The sequence below is a fragment of the Macaca fascicularis genome, chromosome 7, assembly GCF_037993035.2.
Source record: "Macaca fascicularis isolate 582-1 chromosome 7, T2T-MFA8v1.1".
In the NCBI taxonomy this organism is placed as follows: domain Eukaryota; kingdom Metazoa; phylum Chordata; class Mammalia; order Primates; family Cercopithecidae; genus Macaca; species Macaca fascicularis.
The window spans coordinates 88,975,608-88,994,595 of record NC_088381.1 but is presented as its reverse complement, the minus strand read 5'-3'; the positions used below and the strand labels follow the sequence as shown (position 1 = coordinate 88,994,595).

General features: G+C 44.5%; 2 protein-coding genes across 10 annotated transcripts in view; one reads left to right on the top strand and one right to left on the bottom strand.

Annotated features, from left to right (window-relative positions):
• RPGRIP1 (RPGR interacting protein 1) overlaps positions 1-18,988 on the bottom strand; it is a 77,697-nt gene that overhangs the window by 33,487 nt on the left and 25,222 nt on the right. For 6 of the 8 annotated variants that reach the window (XR_012415526.1, XR_012415527.1, XM_065547454.2 and 3 more), the window contains exons 4-11: positions 14,717-14,822; positions 11,942-11,965; positions 10,591-10,737; positions 10,053-10,126; positions 4,396-4,541; positions 2,038-2,198; positions 1,114-1,257; positions 545-662 (exon numbers count right to left, since the gene is read on the bottom strand). Coding sequence is in view for 6 of the 8 variants with exons in the window: in XM_065547454.2 (XP_065403526.1) it covers positions 545-662; positions 1,114-1,257; positions 2,038-2,198; positions 4,396-4,541; positions 10,053-10,126; positions 10,591-10,737; positions 11,942-11,965; positions 14,717-14,822 (920 nt within the window). In the remaining 2 variants the exon portion in view is untranslated. Of the gene's footprint in view, positions 1-511; positions 663-1,113; positions 1,258-2,037; positions 2,199-4,395; positions 4,634-10,052; positions 10,127-10,590; positions 10,738-11,941; positions 11,966-14,716; positions 14,823-18,988 lie in introns of those variants that run through there. The other 2 variants (XM_065547456.1, XM_065547458.1) reach the window with 2 other exon arrangements.
• The window catches only part of HNRNPC (heterogeneous nuclear ribonucleoprotein C), a 107,646-nt gene continuing 102,450 nt past the window's right edge, over positions 13,793-18,988 (top strand). For both annotated transcript variants that reach the window (XM_073996926.1, XM_065547464.1), the window contains exon 1: positions 13,793-14,003. The gene's annotated coding sequence lies outside the window, so the exon portion shown is untranslated. The remainder of the gene's footprint in view (positions 14,004-18,988) is intronic.

Below are 18,988 nucleotides of genomic sequence, written 5' to 3'. Positions count from 1 at the left end.
GAGAAATCAGAAAAACATGATGGAGGGAAAGAAGCTGCTAACATGTATTAAAACAACAAAGATGGGCCGGGAGCAGTGGCTTAGGCCTGTAATCCCAGCACTTCGGGAGGCCGAGGCGGGTGGATCACCTGAGGTCAGGAGTTCCAGACCAACCTAGCCAACATGGTGAAACCCCATCTCTACTAAAAATACAAAAAATTAGCCAGGTGTGATGGCGGACATCTGTCATCCCAGCTACTTGGGAGGCTGAGGCAGGAGAATCACTTGAACCTGGAAGGCGGAGGTTGCAGTGAGCCAAGATCGCACCACTGCACTCCAGCCTGGGCAACAGAGCAAGAGTCCATCTCAAAAACAAACAAAAAACAACAAAAATGATAGGATAAAGAACAAGAGGGATGAGTCATATGCTAAAGAGATGAGAGGCGCCCTTCTTGACAAGTACACAGAGTGGAACGCAGGCGTTAGCTATGGAAGGGCTCCAAAGTGAGGAGAACAAAGGACTAAGACTTGCCAGATGTTGGAAGGTCATGGCTTCTTAAAATACCTTCCAGCTGCTTGATACGGTTATTCTTGAGGTCTAGTAATCGAGTCAACCTCTCCAGCTTTTCTTTGTGATCTCTATTATCATTGTCAGCTTTTGTCATCATTGCCTCCAGTTCCTCCTGAAACAAAATAATGTCTGAACTTTTCTATCTCAGTGGCCTAAAACCAAACAGCATAAAAAATGTGGCACTGGCTAGGTCAAGAAGACTGCTACCCTTAGCTGGGCAGGTTCACCCACTAAAAGAAGGTTTGGTTTCCTTGAAGACCCCTCCAAGACTAGTTGTGCTATCAGTGAGGTAGGGTGGTTCCTAGGACTGGCAAAATTTGAACCCAGAAGCCTTATGCTTGCCATTGGCATGGGCTGGTCCCATCACTGACTCCTAGTGCCAAGGTGCCATGGGCACAAGTGAGTCCTCAAGTTCTTCAAAGGATAGCCATTCTGTGTTTGCTCAGGATAGCACACCACCTGGCATCAGCCCTGGAAACTTAGGTCTTGCTTCATTCCCAGTCCTGTGAGTGGTTCCCACGTCCCTATTATCCATCCCCTTCCTGTACCATCTTTCCTTGCACCTGATAACACACGTTGATTTTGCGCTGCAGAATAAGCATGTCCCTGGTCTTTTCTAGTTCCAGTGTGGTCTCTGCATGTGATACTTGCAACTCATTTAGCACCTGGGACAGTTTCTTTTCTTCTTGGTTGTTGGGTTCACTTGGCTGTAGAGGGAAACGCATTGGTAAAAGGGAGTACAAATATGACAGGTAAAGTAATAACGATTCTCCATAAAACAGTTGTTGGTAGTAGTAAAATACTAGCAGCAGAAACTACTCCAAAATGTAAAAGAGGACCTGTATTACTTCACAAGTGCTCTTTCCCCTAGTCCTCATGTTCAGCAGCAGCAGTGAAGGGAGATCATACAGCCACTAACGACTGTTTGCTCTTCCACAGATCTTTTCAAGTCCTCATCTGAAAAAGATTCTAAATTTTATGAGCTTCAAAGAGTGGAAGAAATGGGTGGAGCTCATGAAGTTCTCTACTCTCAGCCTTCTCATAGTTTTCCAAAAAGTGTCCTCAAGCCAGGCATGGTGGCTCACACCTGTAATCCCAGCACTTTGGGAGGCTGAGTTGGGTGGATCACCTGAGGTCAGGAGTTCGAGACCAGCCTGGCCAAAAAGGCGAAACCCTGTCTCTACTAAAAATACAAAAAAATTAGCCGGCTGTGGTGGCAAGCACCTGTAATCCCAGCTACACGGGAGGCTGAGGCAGGATAATTGCTTGAACCCGGGAGGCAAAGACTTCAGTGAGCCAAGATTGTGCCGTTGCACTCCAGCCTGGGAAACAAGAGCGAAACTCCATCTCAAAAAAAAGTTAAAAAAAAAGTCCTCAGTCAGGACAAAATATTATTTAGTTAGTTTTCTAATCTTGTCATCTTTCCTAGGGATATTTGCCAGAGATCTTTCTGCCGAGTGGACTAGTTTGTTTAAAGAGGCTCTTACCTGGATCTGAGTATTCTCTTGGAACACAGCTGGGTGAGTGGCTGCTTCAGATTGGCTGTCAGGAGGTTGGGAAATTGTGGCTGCCTTTTGGAGGAGCTCTACTTCCTGTTTATGCTTCTGAAGTATGTTGGTGACTTCAAGCTTCAGATCCTCATTTTGGGCTGGGGAAAAAATAATCCAGAAATTTGAAACTCTGTAGTTATTTATCACCATGGTCAGAGCTGGATCAAGTGTGAATTGAATCTTCCCACTAAGGTTTAATTAATGTTATAAATTTGAGAAGCAATTCTCTATTATTTCTACAGAGGAGGACTCTAGCTTATTGACTCAGTAAACTGAGGTGATACTACCTGCGCTCCGAAAACAAAAGACACCTGCAGAACAGAGTGGAAAGTGGAACAACAATAACAACACAAAACAGGAAGGGAATCACTTGACTGACTAGGGCAATCCAAACTTTTTGACAGCACCATCGAAACAAGTATCTCACCAACTCCACCCCCACTCCATTCTGACTTCTAGGTCATTAGCTCTCTGTGACACCCATCTTCACACCCACCCTGGCCTGGATGGAGGATGGGCATTTCTGTGTTCCAATGTGTGTGTGTGTTTCTTTTTCTCCTTAGACAGTCTCACTCCATCACTCAGGAGTCAACCTCTCCAGCTTTTCTTTGTGGTGCGATCTTGGCTCCCTGCAACCTCTGCCTCTAGGGTGCAACGATTCTTGTGCCTCAGCCTCCCAAGTAGCTGGTATTACAGGCGCGCGAAACTACAAATGGCTAATTTTCATGTTTTTAGTAGAGATGGGGTTTCACCATGTTGGCTAGGCTGGTCTCAAACTCCTGGCCTCATGTGATCTGCTGACCTCGGCCTCCCAATGTGCTGGGATTACAGGCAGGAGCCACCACACCAGGTTGTGTGTGTGTTTTTCACAGAAGAAAGGTAATCAGTGAGCAGATTGTTTCATCATCATGCATTAGAGAAGGGATTAAATTAGATTGCCCTGAAGGTCCTTACAAGACTTCACTTGTGCTTCATACATACTAATTGGCATGTGCTCCTAAACTTTATTCTTTTGTGGTTCTTGCCTCTATTTTTCTTGATTTCATATTTCTTTTCCTTCAGTTTCCTATTTGAATACACTAAAACCTGATGAGATATAAATTTGATAAGACTAAATATTCAGGTCCAGGCTAGGAAAAAGTAATAAGATGAAGGTCTTTTTGACAGTATTTTAAAATGTTCCAAATACCTATCTCCTGAGATCCAAGAGTTAAGACGGGGGTGAAATGGCAGTGGTAACCAAGAATAGTAATTTGCTTCTCAATTTCAAGAATTGGGTAGAAAAAAAAAAAAAAGTCTTCCAGTTACCTCTAAAATAATGAGAATGATAAAAGACAGAGAAATTCACTTTCAATACTTTCAGCCAGGTGTAGTGGCTTACACCTGCAATCCCAGCACTCTGCGAGGCTGGGGGGGATGGATCACTTGAGGTCAGTTTGAGACCAGCCTGGCCAACATAGTGAACCCTTGTCTCTACTAAAATATACAAAAAATTAGCTGGGTGTAGTGGTGGGCACCTGTAAGCCCAGCAACTTGGGAGGCTGAGGCAGGAGAATCTCTTAAACCTGGGAGGCAGAGGTTGCAGTGAGCCAAGATCACATCACTGTGCTCCACCCTGGGTGACAGAGCGAGACTCTCTCAGAAAAAACAAACAAACAAAACAAAACAAAATAAAATTTTCAATAAACTGAATGTTTGAAAAACATAATAAATTAAGAACTGGCAGGCCAGGCGCAGTGGCGCACGTCTGTAATCCCAGCACTTTGGGAAGCTGAGGCTGGTGGATTATCTGAGGTCAGAAGTTCACGACCAGCCTGACTAACATGTAAAATCCCATCTCTACTAAATACGAAAAAAAATAGCCAGGCGTGGTGGTGCATGCCTGTAATCTGAGCTACTTGGGAGGCTGAGATAGGAGAATCGCTTGTACCTGGGAGGTGGAGGTTGCAGTGAGCTGAGATTGCGCCATTGTACTTAAGCCTGGGCAACAAGAGCAAAACTCCACCTCAGAAAAAAACAAAAACAAAAGCAAACAAACAAACAAACAAAAAAACTAGCATCTTCTCAAATGGAAAGACATTATACAGGAAAAAGTATACATGAGAGATAGGTAAGTGTCATGCTTTCCTGATCGTAGATCTGATCTATTGCTAGTGTTCTCATTCTAGTTACCTACAATCCACAAAAGAATAGGATCAAGTGAGGGGATTGAAGAAATGATGCCTCAAGTGCTCTTCTCCCACACCAGAGGTAGAGGATGCCACATTTGCAAGAGCTCTTCAAGGTCCAACCTACCTTTCTCCCTGGACAGATCAAGTAAAACTTTTCTTTTCTCCTCCAGCTCAGCATCCAACTGATCCTGCAGCTGAGAGACTTGCTGCTGCAGCTGTTCTGCTATGAGCTCGTTGCTCCAGTGGGGCTGACTACTGCTGTCCAGCATGCTGACAACAGAAAGCAAGCTCTCAGATGGATACCCCAAGGTGTGTGATATGACGTCTTTATTATCCAGGTTCAGCATCTCCTGGACCTAGTTCCTCATTCATTCCCCTACATGTTTTTTTCTGCCCCTTGCTTTATTCATAACTGTCATTTACCAACTGCCTTGGAACTTTTGAGTCCTACTAAGTTATTGCTCAGTACCACTTCCGTTTAGGTCTCAGATATCTCACTTAGCAAACATCCCAAGTCATATCCATTTCCCAAGGAACTTCTCCATCATGATGGCTATCTTTAGTCAGGGAACTATGTACCAAGACATTCCCAGCCCTCCTGGATGAGAAATGAAAAACAAAATCTTCCTTGTTTCATACCCCATGCCTCTATCTACCTTCACCAACGGCTAGAGAATGTTTGTCTTTGACCTAGATTATAAACTACTATGCTGAAGGGCAGGAATTAAACTTTCAAAAACTGTATCCTCCACCCTATTGCATCAAGCTGTCAGAGCAGACCCATTCTGAGTATAAAATACACATGGCTGGTTCCTTTTTTTTTTTTTTTTTTTGAGGCATGGTGGCGCACACCAGTGGTCCTGAGCTGTTACCCGGGTTGGACTGCAGGAGTGCAGTCTTGGCTCACTGCAACCTCCACCTCCCAGGTTCAAGCGATTCTCCTGCCTCAGCCTCCTGAGTAGCTGGGATTACGGGCACCCACCACCAGGTCCAGCTAATTTTTGTATTTTTTTTTTTTCCTGAAACAGAGTCTTGCTGTGTGGCTCAGGCTGGAGTGCAGTGACGCAATCTGGGCTCACTGCAAGCTCCGTCTCCCGGGTTTACGCCATTCTCCTGCCTCAGCCTCCCGAGTAGCTGGGACTGCAGGAACTTGCCACCATGCCTGGCTAATTTTTTCTGTATTTTTAGTAGAGATGGGGTTTCACCATTTTAGCCAGGATGGTCTCGATCTCCTGACCTTGTGATCCACCCGCCTTGGCCTCCCAAAGTGCTGGGATTACAGACTTGAGCCACCGTGCCTGGCCTAATTTTTGTATTTTTAATAGAGGGGACTTCACAATGCTGGCTGTGCTGGTCTTGAACTCCTGACCTCAGGTGATCCACCTGCCTCGGCCTCCCAAAGTGCAGCGATTATAGGTGTGAGCCACCATGCCCAGCCACATGGCTAGTTCTTGATCATTCATAAAAATGAAATGACACGAATAATCAATTGTTTCTTTTTATGTTTTATTTTGTATTTATCAATTTAATAAATGTGGTTTAAAAATAATTTATCGGGCTGGGCGCAGTGGCTCATGCCTGTAATCCCAGCACTTTGCAAGGCCAAGGAGAGTGGATCACGAGGTCAAGAGTTCGAGACCAGCCTGGCCAACACAGTGAAATGCCGTCTCTACTAAAAATACAAAAAGTAGCGGGTGTGGTGGCAGGTGCCTGTAATCCTAGCTACTTGGGAGGCTGAGGCTGGAGAATCGCTTGGACCCAGGAGGCAGAGGTTGCAGTGAACCGAGATTATACCACTGCACACCAGCCCAGGTAACAGTGCGAGACTCCATCTCAAAAAATAAATAAATAACTCACCGGCCAGGCCGGGTGGTTCCCACCTGTAATCCCAGCACTTTGGGAGGCCAAGGTAGTCAGATTATCTGAGGTCAGGGGTTCAAGGCCAGCCTGGCCAACATGGTGAAACCCTATCTCCATTAAAAATACAAAAACTGGCTGGGCACGGTGGCTCACACCTGTAATCCCAGTGCTTTGAGAGGCCGAAGTGGGTGGATCTTGAGGTCAGGAGTTGGAGACAGCCTGGCCAACATGGTGAAACCCTGTCTCTACTAAAAATACAAAAAATTAGCCAGGTGTGGTGGCAGGCACCTGTAATTCCAGCTACTTGGGAGGCTGAGACAGAATAATCGCTTAAACCCAGGAGGCAGGCGTCGCAGTGAGCTGAGACTGTGCCACTGCACTCCAGCCTGGGCAACAGAGTGAGACTTCATCTCAAAAAAAAAAAAAACACCACAAAAATTAGCCAGGCGTGGTGGCACACACCAGTGGCCCCAGCTACTTGTGAGGCTGAGGAAGGAGAATTGCTTGAACCTAGGAGGCAGAGGTTGCACTGAGCCGAGATCACGCCACTGCACTCCACCCTGGGCAACAGAGTGAGACTCTGCCTCAAAAAAAAAAAAAAATAATAATAATAATAATAATAACTTACTTAGGCAAGTATTAACATTTCTTGGCATTTCCTGACCATTACCATGTAAAGACTCAAGAAAATAGCATTTTGAGTGATGAAGGAGAGAGGCAAATAGTAATGTCTATCACAGAGTAATGTCTATCAAAGTGGATACTCCCCACACTGCTTTATTTCACTGAGATGAAGAACATCAGTTGTTCCCAGGTGCTCCCATAAGACCTCCTCAATCTACCCCCTGCTGCCTTTTACTAGATCAAAAGGTACTTTTAAGCTGTTTTTTTTTTTTTTTTTTTTTGAGACGGAGTCTCGCTGTGTCGCCCAGGCTGGAGTGCAGTGGCACAATCTCGGCTCACTGCAAGTTCCGCCTCCCCGGTTCACGTCATTCTCCTGCCTCAGCTTCCCGAGCAGCTGGGACTACAGGTGCACGCCGCCACACCTGGCTAATTTTTTGTATTTTTAGTAGAGACAGGGTTTCACCATGTTAGCCAGGATGGTCTCGATCTCCTGACCTTGTGATCTGCCGGCCTCGGCCTCCCAAAGTGCTGGGATTATAGGCATGAGTCACCGAACCCAGCCTGGTACTTTTAAGTTTTCAAAACTTTTTTTCTTTTACTTACAGGTTGTTTTTTTGTTTGAGAGTCTCACTTTCTCACTGCACTGCACTGCACATAGCTCAATACAGCCTTGACCTCCTGGGCTCAAGCGATCCTCCTGCCTCAGTCTTCTGAGTATCTGGGAATACAGATGCACCCGACCATGCCCAGCTAATTTTTTTTTTTTTTGTGAGACAGAGTCTTGTTCTGTTGCCCAGGCTGGAGTGCAGTGGCACAATCTCGGCTCACTGCAACCTCCACCTCCCAGGTCCAAGCAGTTCACCCTGCCTCAGCCTCCCAAGTATCTGGCATTACAGGTGCCTGCCACTACGCCCAGCTAATTTTTTGTATTTTTAGTGCAGACAGTGTTTTGCCATGTTGCTCAGGCTGGTCTCGAACTCCTGTGCTCAGGCAATCTGCCCACCTTGGCCTCCCAAAGTGATAGGAGTACAGGCGTGAGCCACTGTGCCCAGCTGCCCAGCTAATTTTTCTTTTTTTTGAGATGGAGTTTTGCTCTTGTTGCCCAGGTTGGAGTGCAATGGCCTGATCTCGGCTCACCGCAACCTCTGCCTCCTGGGTTCAAGTGATTCTCTGTGCCCGGCCGGCTAATTTTCAAAATAATTTGTGGAGGGGGTTTCGTCATGTTGCACAGGCTGGTCGTGAACCCCTGAGCTCCAGAGATCCTCCTGCCTCAGCCTCCCAAAGTGCTGGGATTACAGGAATGAGCCACCATGCCAGGCCACTTCCAGTTATTTTTAATTATAAAATTAATGCATGAATACATATTCATTGTGAAAAATTAGAATAATATATCAGCATATAGAATAGGCCAGGGTGGTGGCTCACGCCTGTAATCCCAACGCTTTGGAAGGCCGAGGCAAGCAGATCACTTGAGCCCAGGAGTTGGAGACCAGCCTGGGCAATCTGGCAAAACCCCATCTCTGCACAATATAGAAACTATTAGCCAGGTGTGGCGGCGTGTGCCTGTGGTCCCAGCTACTCGGGAGGCTGAGGTGGGAAAATCACTTGAGCCTGGGAGTTCAAGACCAGCCTGGGCAACATGGCAAAACACCATCTCTACAAAAAATACAAAAATTAACCAGGCATGGTGGTGTGCACCTGTGGTCCCAGCTCCTTGGGAGGCTGAGGTGGGAAGATTGCTTAAGTCTGAGAGGTGGTGATCACAGTGAGCTGACACCACTGCACTCCAGCCTAGGTAACAGAGTGAAACCCCATCTCAAAAAAAAAAAAAAAAAAGAATAAAAGTGAAGGTGAAGGTGCCCCTTGCTTTATTCGAATCCTCTTATCTCATTAAAGGTTTGTGGAAACATACAGATACATAACATAAACCATGTCAGAGTTAACATATTCATTTTCAGCTTGCTTTTTCTTTTAACAATATATCTATCTCTCTTTTTTTTTTTTTTTTTTTTTGAGATGGAGTCTCGCTCTGTCGGCCAGGCTGGAGTCCAGTGGCGCAATCTCAGCTCGCTGCAACCTCCGCCTCCCGGGTTCAAGCGATTCTCCTGCCTCAGTCATCTGAGCAGCTGGGATTACAGGTGCGCGCCACCACGCCCAGCTAATTTTTGTATTTTCAGTAGAGACGGGGCTTTGTCATGTTGGTCAGGCTGGTCTTGAACTCCTGACCTCGTGATCCGGCCGCCTTGGCCTCCCAAAATGCTAGGATTACAGGCATGAGCCACCGCGCCCAGCCATCTATCTCATTTTTAACAGCTGCATAGCACTTCATTGTGAGGAAGCAACATGCTTTATGTAATCAATCTTTTATCAGCGATTTCCTTTTTGTTTGTTTATTTATTTTTGTTTTTTTGCTATTACTAACAGGGCAGTAATTAATATTCCTTTTTTTTTTTTTCCCTTTTTGTGGAGAACAGGGTCTCACTATATTGCCCAGACAGGTCTCGAACTACTAGGCTCAAGTTATTCTCCCACCTCTGCATCCTTAAGTGCTAGGATTACAGGTGTGAGCTGCTGCACCCAGCAACATTCTTCTTATATATATTTGCACATACACAAGAGAGTTTTTTCATTTTGATTCCCCACCGCCTCCCCAAAAAATTTGGCAGACATGGTGGCTCATGCCTGTAATCCCAGCATTTTGAGAGGCTGATGCAGGCAGATAACTTGAGCCCAGGAGTTTGAGACCAGCCTGGGCAACCTGAAAAAACCCTGTCTCTACAAAAAATAGAAAAAAATTAGCCAGGTGTGGCAGCGCACACCTGTAGTCCCAGCTACTGGGGAGGCTGAGGTGGGAGGATTGCTTGAGCCTGGGAGACTGGGGCTGCAGTAAGCCTAGAATGCCACTGTATTCCAGCCTGGACGACAGAGAGAGATTATGTCTCAAAAAAAGAAAAAGGAATTGCCGGTTTAAAAAAAAAAAAAAGGCAGAAGAGGCAGGAGAATTGCTTGAACCCGGATCGCAGAGGTTGCAGTGAGCCAAGATCGCACCACTGCACTCCAGCCTGGGTAGCAGAGCGAGACTCCACCTCAAAAAGAAAAAAAGGAAAGAAAAAAGATATGCACATTTAACATTTTAATAGTGTTAAATTCCCTTCCAAAAGGCTGCCAATGTATATTCTCACTAACAATATTGAGTACCAATTTCCCCATATATTTATTAATGCTAGGTATTAGGAATGAACTTTCTATAACGTCTTTCATAGTAACAATGCTCTGGGACCCAAATGTGGTACTCACTTTTCTAAGAGTTTGTCATAATTGTCATTCAGCAATTTTCGTTCTGTTTCCAAATCTTCAACTCTCTCCTGAAACTAAGAGTGATAGTAGTCCTTGAGATAAAATTTAAAAATCTATTCCCCCGCACAGGATTTCCCTTTTCCATGGCAGGGAGGGGTGTGGGTGAGAGCCTTTCTATCGCCATCTCCAATGTCTATGAGAAGCCATTCAACTAGAAAGACTTGAACCAACTGAAGGTTGGCTAGAAACTTTCATTGGAATTAATGAGGATTTTCCAAAATAAATCTTCATTGTCTCTGGGTTTCTACTGTTAGGGAAGCAGCAAAACATTATGAAAGAGCAAGGACTTTGGAAAACAGACATAAGTATAAATCCGAGCTTTGCCCCTAATGGTGTAATCTAAAACAAATGATTTAACCACTTGGAGCTTCGTTTTTGTCCTTTGAAAGAATGCAATACTCATATTGTTGCTAAGATACACATTCTAACATCCCTGAAGTTGAAATGTAGATGGTATCTTTCAACTATTATTATTTACCTCCTTCAGAGTCATCTGCAAGATAGACACATCTTCCAGTTGGCTCTTCAAGCTCATAGCCTTCTTGCTTTCTTCCTTCAGCTCTGCCCTGAGCTCATTCACTTGGTTGAGGAGGGCCTCATGGGCTGCACTCAGGATTCCCTGATTCTGGGGCAAAAGGAAAGTACCTCTAGGAATGGTCATATCACTCAGCACGAGTGGTCTCCAGACACCAGCAACCCTAGCATTCTCTAAGAGATGTCACAAAGAATGACTATGATTAATAGTGTATTAACTTTGTACTGTTAGTTTACCCTGTTTTTCACCCTAGCATTTCTCTGGAAGTATAATTTCCCTGGTAGGTAGGGTTTTCCATTCTGGGCAATTTTAGTACATCATTTGAGCCTTAATTTTCTTTTCTTGTATTTAGTTATTTATTTATTGAGACAGTCTCGCTCTGTTGCCCAGGCTGGAGTGCAATGGTGCTTGGCTCACTGCAACCTCTGCCTACCGGGTTCAAGCAATTCTCCTGCCTTAGCCTGCTAAGTAGCTGGGATTACAGGCATGAGCCACCACGTCCGGCTAATTTTTGTATTTTTAATAGAGATGGGGTTTCTCCATGTTGGCCAGGCTGGTCTCGAACTCCTGACCTCAGGTCATCCACCTGCCTTGGCCCCCCAATGTGCTGGGATTACAGGCGTGAGCCACCGTGCCTGACCCCTGAGCCTGAATTTTCTCAAGGTTCAAATTAATCCCTAGTTCTAAATTAGTTGCCACCTTCCAAAGCTGCCTTCACTTTCTAAGCTATTTGACTGTTTTTTTATGATGATTTATTTCTCCGTTTGTACCTAGAAAAGTGACATGTTAACTCTAGAAGTTCTCTGTGTGTTTCTGGTGGACTCCTCTGGTGAGGCACAGCTGGGTGGTCTCGTTTGGAACCCTGTCTTAGTGGTGATTCTTAAGCACAGACATTCACCCAGCTTCACATGCAGCCCACTCACAGTGGTGAATAAGGCCAAATATTTAAGACCATCTGAGAACACTGGCAACAACTTTGTTTATATCTCATCACTTCACACATGCTTGAAGAATACTCAAGTTTTGAGCAAATACTATAATTTGCTTCAGCAATAGGCTTAAAAATTCCACGCCAAATATTTCTCAACTCCAATCTCATATTTCAACTTTTATGAAAACAGTGCAATAAGTATCTTTTGATAATAGTATCATTTTTAACAGAAACTATATGACATAATAACATTGATTTAGTTAGCTAAATTCTGGTGTTATGTTACTTGGAGATGAACATAGATTTCTTTGAGTTTGATTTTTCTGGTTACAAAGAAACGGAGACTCAATTCTCATTAAGTACCTTCTGGAGCAAGGTTTCGTATGCCTGGAAGAAAGAAATTATTATTATTTTATTAATTTATCAATTTCACGATATATTTATGACTGTAATATAAATGCTTAACGTTTTTAAAGACATTATAAAAATCCCACAAAACAAGTCAATTTGTGTACTTGTTTACTAATTGTTGCTATTTTTCCCCTGCCCTAGCTTGCCAAGTAGTATGTGATTGCAATCTTTCACACCATTTCTCAAAAAATAATGAAGGGTCATTTATTCACATTTGCATTGTACTTAGCGGATTATCCAAGAAAAATGTTTAATCTTAAACTAGGTACTATTACTTAGCATGCTTCAGAAAGATCTCCTCGGTTTTAGAAAAAAAAATAATGATCATAACAACAGGTATAATTAGTTGAGTAGTTGTTATGTGTTATATGTTACTATGTGTTTCATTACCTGCTACATGATGATCATTATAATCATTTCACATATATTATCTCATTTAATCTCTGTAGCAAACATGAGAGGTAAGTTTTTGTTTTTGTTTTTGAGACAGTCTCACTCTGTCACCCAGGCTGGAGTGCTGTGGCACAATCTCGGCTCACTGCAAACTCCGCCTCCCAGGTTCAAGCAATTCTCCTGCCTCTGCCTCCCAAGTAGCTGAGATTACAGGTGCCCCCACCACACCCAGCTAATTTTTGTATTTTAGTAGAGACTAAAATACCATGTTGGCCAGGCTGGTCTCAGACTCCTGACCTCAGATGATCCACCCGCCTCGGCCTCCCAATCTTTTTTTTTTTTTTTTAAAGTTCAAGTAATCTTTTTGAGAGAGAGAAAAAAAAATTGATGGTATCAACTTGCTTAAAACCCTTTCACACAGCTCTCTGCTGTCTATGGCATAAAGTCTAAATTCCTAGCATGTTCTGTCTTTAATGACAACAAGAAAAAAATTCTTAGTGTGTTCTCCATGACCAGGTTCCTGATGTTTCTCACCTCTGCTCTCACGGAAAGCCCCTCCTTTCTCTTGCACACTTATTAACACATGCTAATCTTTTAATATTTCAGTATTTAACTCACAAATCTATTTCTTTATCAATTCTTTTCTTTTTTCTTTTTTTGAGACAAAATCTCACGCTGTCACCCAGGCTGGAGTGCGGTATCAGGATCTCGGCTCACTGCAACCTCTGCCTCCTGGGCTGGAGCACTCAAGCAATCCTTCTGCCTCAGCCTCCAGAGTAGCTAGGACACAGGCACATATCACGATGCCCGGCTAATTTTTGTATTTTCGGTAGAGATGAGGTTTCGCCATGTTGTCTGGGCTGGTCTCGAATTCCTGGGCTCAAGTTATCCTCCCTCCTTGACCTCCCAAAGTGCTGGGTTTACAGGCTCGAGCCACGGCACCCATCCTTTTCTGATCTAGCACTGTTATAGGAGTTATTAAAACTAATTTTAGGCAGATAGAGAGAAAAAGCGGTCCTTGGAAAGTTTTCACGTCCTTTAAAGCAGCTCCAGAAACGTTTTTTGTCTAACAGGAAAGCCCCGGCTCTTACAGCCGGGCAGGCAACCTTTGATATGCAAATATAGGTCTTTAGAAACTGGGTCCACCCAAACATGGCGATTCCCGCCCTCGTCTTCCTGCCTTTGCCCCAACAAGTACCTGGCAACATGGCCACCCCCACCAATCCCCACGTGTGTGTAACATCATGGCGCCCTGTATTTGCATACTTTTAAGGCTAGGGTAGGAGGGCCAGTTTTTTCCACAGGCTACATGAGCGACATGCGTGGTCAAACCAATCCCTGAGCCCTATGCAAATCAGACACCACCTCCTCCTGCCTACTTATATAAGCAGCCACTTTTCCCCCGCACATGGGTCTCTTCTCTCGGCTTTGGAATATTCCTCCCTTTGTGTCTGTAGAGGGGAGCTTCTTCCGTCTTTGTTCTCCCTTCTTTCTTGCCTATTAAACTCTCCGCTCCTTAAAGCCGCTCCACATGTGTCCCAGTCGTTTTATCTAATTCACGTGAGACAAGAGCCCTGGTGTTCCTCCACTCATCAAAGCCATATCAGCACCTCACCCACTGGTGAGTCTGACTACTCTCTCTTTTGTGTCCTGCCCATACTCTGCATACGCATAGTTGAATTTGTTTACTTGTTCTCTCATTCCTATAAACGCCTTGAAGGCAGATGTTATCTTATTTATCTTTGTAATCTCTGTATCCGTGTGCTTTGCAATTCCAGGTACTGGATAGATATTTGTTCAATAAAAGGATGGTGCTGACGTTACTTTGACCCTTGATACTCTATTTCCACCAATCAGATATTAGTTTCTAATGTGTGATAATGCTAAATGTACTTACCCTGAGGGCAGTCGTCAGGCTTAGAAAATATAATGACGGTAAATATCCGGGACAGAGTGCAGCTCACAGAAAGTGCTAAAAGGCTAGTTTCCTTCCCTTCCCCTGTGCTTTTTGGCTTCCTAATTTAATCACATTCTGGTTTGTGGTCTTTGTAGGGGACCTTAACCCTTACACAAGTTAACTCCACTCTCTTTCACCTTAGCAGGCAGAGCTTGAGCCTTCTTCTTAATAGAGAAATAATGGGAAATACTGGGAAAAGAATATACTCCGAGCTGTAAGGCTTGGATTTGAATATCACTTATAAATTGTGTGACCTTAGACAAGTAACTTAGTCTTTCTGAATTGTGGCTTCCCATATGTAAAATGGAGAAAATAATAGGAATCTCTTATTTGGGGTTCCCCCCACCAAGAAAGCACAGCTCATGGTGGCAACTCACCTCTTGAACTTCTGTTAATTGTGCTTTTGTCATAACCAATGAGGCATTTCTTTCATGTAAGAGCTTCTTAAGTCGAATCAGCTCTACCTTCTCTTTAATGGAAGCTCTGCAGAGAAAGGTGCTAAATTATTCTGTCTGAACATGGACAGAATTAAAGACATTTTCTCCTTGACTGTGCCCCAATAAGAATACCTCCTTCTTGTCTCTTGCCTCCCCCTTCCCCATACTAGAACAGAAGTATGTGTATGTACACTCTAGTAAATAATGTCCTTTCTCCCGTTTCTCATCACGCCAGCCAAGATTTGATAGAGATCACTAACCTTAAGCTTATGTTCTGAGAAAAGATAATAACTACTTTTTAAAATGATGGTGTTCATAATTTCTCATAAACCTTGCAATGTCAAGCTAGGTCTCAGCCTTGTTTCCTTAGAGAAGCCAGTGAGGTTTGAATGTGCTAGAAAACTTAAAAAGAAGATTATGAACCAGGCACTGTGGCTCACGCCTATAATCCCAGCACTTTGGGAGGCTGAGGCGGGCAGATGGCCTGAGGTCGGGAGTTGGAGACCAGCCTGGGCAACATGGCAAAACCTCATCTTTACTAAAAATACAAAAATCAGACGGGTGTGGTGGCAGAAGCCTGTAATCCCAACTACTATGAACGCTGGGCAAGAGAATCGCTTGAACTCCGGGAGGCTGAGGTTGCAGTGAGCCGAAATCACGTCACTGCACTCCAGCTTGGGCAACAGAGTGAGACTCTGTCTCAAAAAATAACAGTAGTGGCCGAGTGCGGTGGCTCAGGCCTGTAATCCCAACACTTTGGGAAGTTGAGGCAGGCAGATCACGAGGTCAAGAGATTGAGACTGAAAGGAGCTGGGCACATTCCTCAGCCCCGGGCTCAAAACTCCCTGAGCCTAGTACAAACACATCCCATCCTCCCATCCCACCACATACCGCCATATATCTCTCAAACTCCCTGAGCCCAGTACAAACACCACCTGGAAAGTCTCCAATAAGGAGACAGCCGTTCAAGGTTACTGAAAGCGCGGGAGCCAAAAGGAATTTCTTTGTTCCCCTGCAACTTTCGGGCTATAAAAAGCAAACGCTCGCGTTGTTCGGGGCCCTCTTGTATGCTGTGGAATGGAAGGACCAGGTTCGAACTTGTAGTAAAGATCCTTGCCGCTTGGCTTTGACTCTGGACTCTGGTAGTCTTCTTTGGGGAACAAACAGTCTGGGCATTACAAGACCATCCTGGCCAACATGATGAGACCCCATCTCTACTAAAAATACAAAAATTAGTTGAGCGTGGGGGGTGTGCACCTGTAGTCTCAGCTACTCAGGAGGCTGAGGCAGGAGAATCGCTTGAACCTGGGAGGAGGAGGTTGCAGTGAGTTGAGATTGCACCACTGCACTCCATCCAGCCTGGCGACAACAGAGCGAGACTCTGTCTCAAAAAATAATGATAATAATAATAATAGTAAAATACACCCGGCACAGTGGCTCACGCTTATAATCCCAGCACTTTGGAAGGCTGAGGCGGGTGGATCACGAGGTCAAGAGATTGAGACCATCCTGGCCAACGTGGTGAAACCCCGTCTCTACTAAAAATACAAAAATTAGCTGTGCATGGTGGCGCACACCTGTAGTCCCAGCTACTCGGGAGGCTGAGGCAGGAGAATCACCTGAACCTGGCAGGTGGAGGTTGCAGTGAGCTGAGTTTGCACCACTGCACTCCAGCCTGGGTGACAGAGTGAGTCTCTGTCTCGGAAAAGAAAAAAATAATAAAATAAAATAATAGAAGATTAGGCCGGGAGCAGTGACTCACGCCTGTAATCCCAGCATTTTGGGAGGCCAAGGCAGGCAGATCACCTGAGGTCAGGAGTTCGAGACCAGCCTGGCCAACATGGTGAAACCCTGTCTCTACTAAAAATATAAAAATTAGGCTGGGCGCGGTGGCTCAAGCCTGTAATCCCAGCACTTTGGGAGGCCAAGACGGGCAGATCACGAGGTCACAAGATCAAGACCATCTTGGCTAGCAAGGTGAAACCCCGTCTCTACTAAAAAAATACCAAAAAAAAAAACTAGCTGGGCGAGGTGGTGGGCACCGGTAGTCCCAGCTACTCGGGAGGCTGAGGCAGGGGAATGGCGTGAACCTGGGAGGTGGAGCTTGCAGTGAGCTGAGAGGCGGCCACTGCACTCCAGCCTGGGCGACAGAGCGAGACTCCGTCTCAAAAAAAAAAAAATTATCCAGGCAAGGTGGTGGATGCCTGTAATCCCAGCTACTCAGAAGGCTGAGGCAGGAGAATATGCTTGAACCTGGGAGACAGGTTGCCATGAGCTGACAAGGTGCCACTACATTTCAGCCTGGGCAACAAAGTGAGACTCTGTCTCAAAAAAAAAAAAAAAAAAAAAAAGAAGACTATTATTCCTGAACCTAGGAGCTCACGTTTTCTTTATTGTTTGAAAGATTGAAAGAGACACTGGGGAGGATTTGAGTTCACTCCACTCTATCTCATTGAGTCCCTGTCTAGCTGCTTATTAGAATAACCTGGAGCGATCTTAAAATTACACTGCCTGAATTCTACCCCCAAATAATTGAAAGGGAATCTCAGAGATGGGGCCCAGGAATCTATTATTTATTTATTTATTTATTTATTTTTTTTGAGACGGAGTCTTGCTCTGTTGCCCAGGCTGGAGTGCAGTAGTAGCGTGATCTTGGCCCACTGCAACCCCTGCCTCCCGGGTTCAAGCTATTCTCCTGCCTCAGCCTCCCGAGTAGCTGGAATTACAGGCATGAGTCACCACACCCGGCTAATTTTTGTATTTTCAGTAGAGATGGGGATTCACCATGTTGCCCAGGCTGTTCTCGATCTCCTGACGACAAATGATACACCCACCTTGGCCTCCCAAAGTACTGGGATTACAGGCGTAAGCCACCACACCGGGCCTGGATCTGTGGTTTTAAAATGTCTCCAGGTTGAAAACTTATATCCATACAAAAAACTACACATAATGTTAATAGCAGCTTTATTCATAATTGCCAAAACTTGGAAGCAACTAAGACATCCTTCAGTAGCTGAATGGATAAATAAACTGGTACATATAGACAATTGAATGTTATTTGGTGTTTTGAAAAAATGAGCTTTCAAACTATTAAAAGACATGGAGGAAACTTAAATGCATGTTACTAAGTGAAAGAAGCCAATCTGAAAAGGCCACATACTATATAATCCCAACTATATGACGTTCTAGAAGAGGCAAAACTGGAGACAGTAAAAAGATCAGTGCTTGCCAGGGCTGGAGGTAAAAGACATGACTAGGTGGAACACAGAGGATTTTTATGGCAGTGAGGCTATTCTGTATGATGCTATAATGATGGATACATGTCCTTATACATTTGTCAAAACCCATGGAATGTATAACACCAAGAGTTAACCCTAATGTAAACTATTAAAGGACGGTCAATGTAATGATATGTCAATGTAGTTTCACTGATTGTAACAAATGCACCACTCTGGTATGGGTTGCTGACAGTTGGGGAGGCTGTGTGGGTATGGAGGCAGTGGGTATACAGGGACTCTATTTCCTGCTTAATTTTGCTATAAAACTAAAACTTGTCTGAAAAATATATTTTTAAAAAAGTTATCCAGGACTTGATGCACAGAGAGGGCTAAGAATCCCTATCTGGTGATGAGGATGAAGTAGTTTTCCTTCTATATAGTGAAGCAGCAAATATCCTATTATACATAAACATCCCCTTTAGGTTAATCCCTCCCTCTTTCCCTCCCTCCCGTCCTTCTTTCCTTCCTTCCTCTCTCTCTCTTACTTTCTTTCCTCCCTCCCTCCCTCTCTCTTTCTTTCTTTCTTTCTCCTCTCCCTCCCCTCCCCTCCCACACCCTCCTCTCCCTTCTTTCTTTTCTATCTTTCTTTCTTTTTTTTTTTTTGACAGAGTTTTGTTCTTGTTGCCCAGGCTGGAGTGCAATGGTGCAATCTCGGCTCACTGCAATCTCGGCCTCCCAGGTTCAAGGGATTTTCCTGCCTCAGCCTCCTGAGTTGCTGGGATTACAGGTGCTGGCCACCACACCCCCTAATTTTTTTTGTATTTTTAGTAGAGATGGGGTTTCACCATGTTGGCCAGGCTGGTCTTGAACTCCCGATCTCAGGTGATCCAGCTGCCTTGTTCTCCCAAAGTGCTAGGATTACAGGCGTGAGCCACTGCGCCCAGCAGGTTAATTCATTTCTTTTCTTTTTTTTTTTTTTTTTTTTGAGACAGAG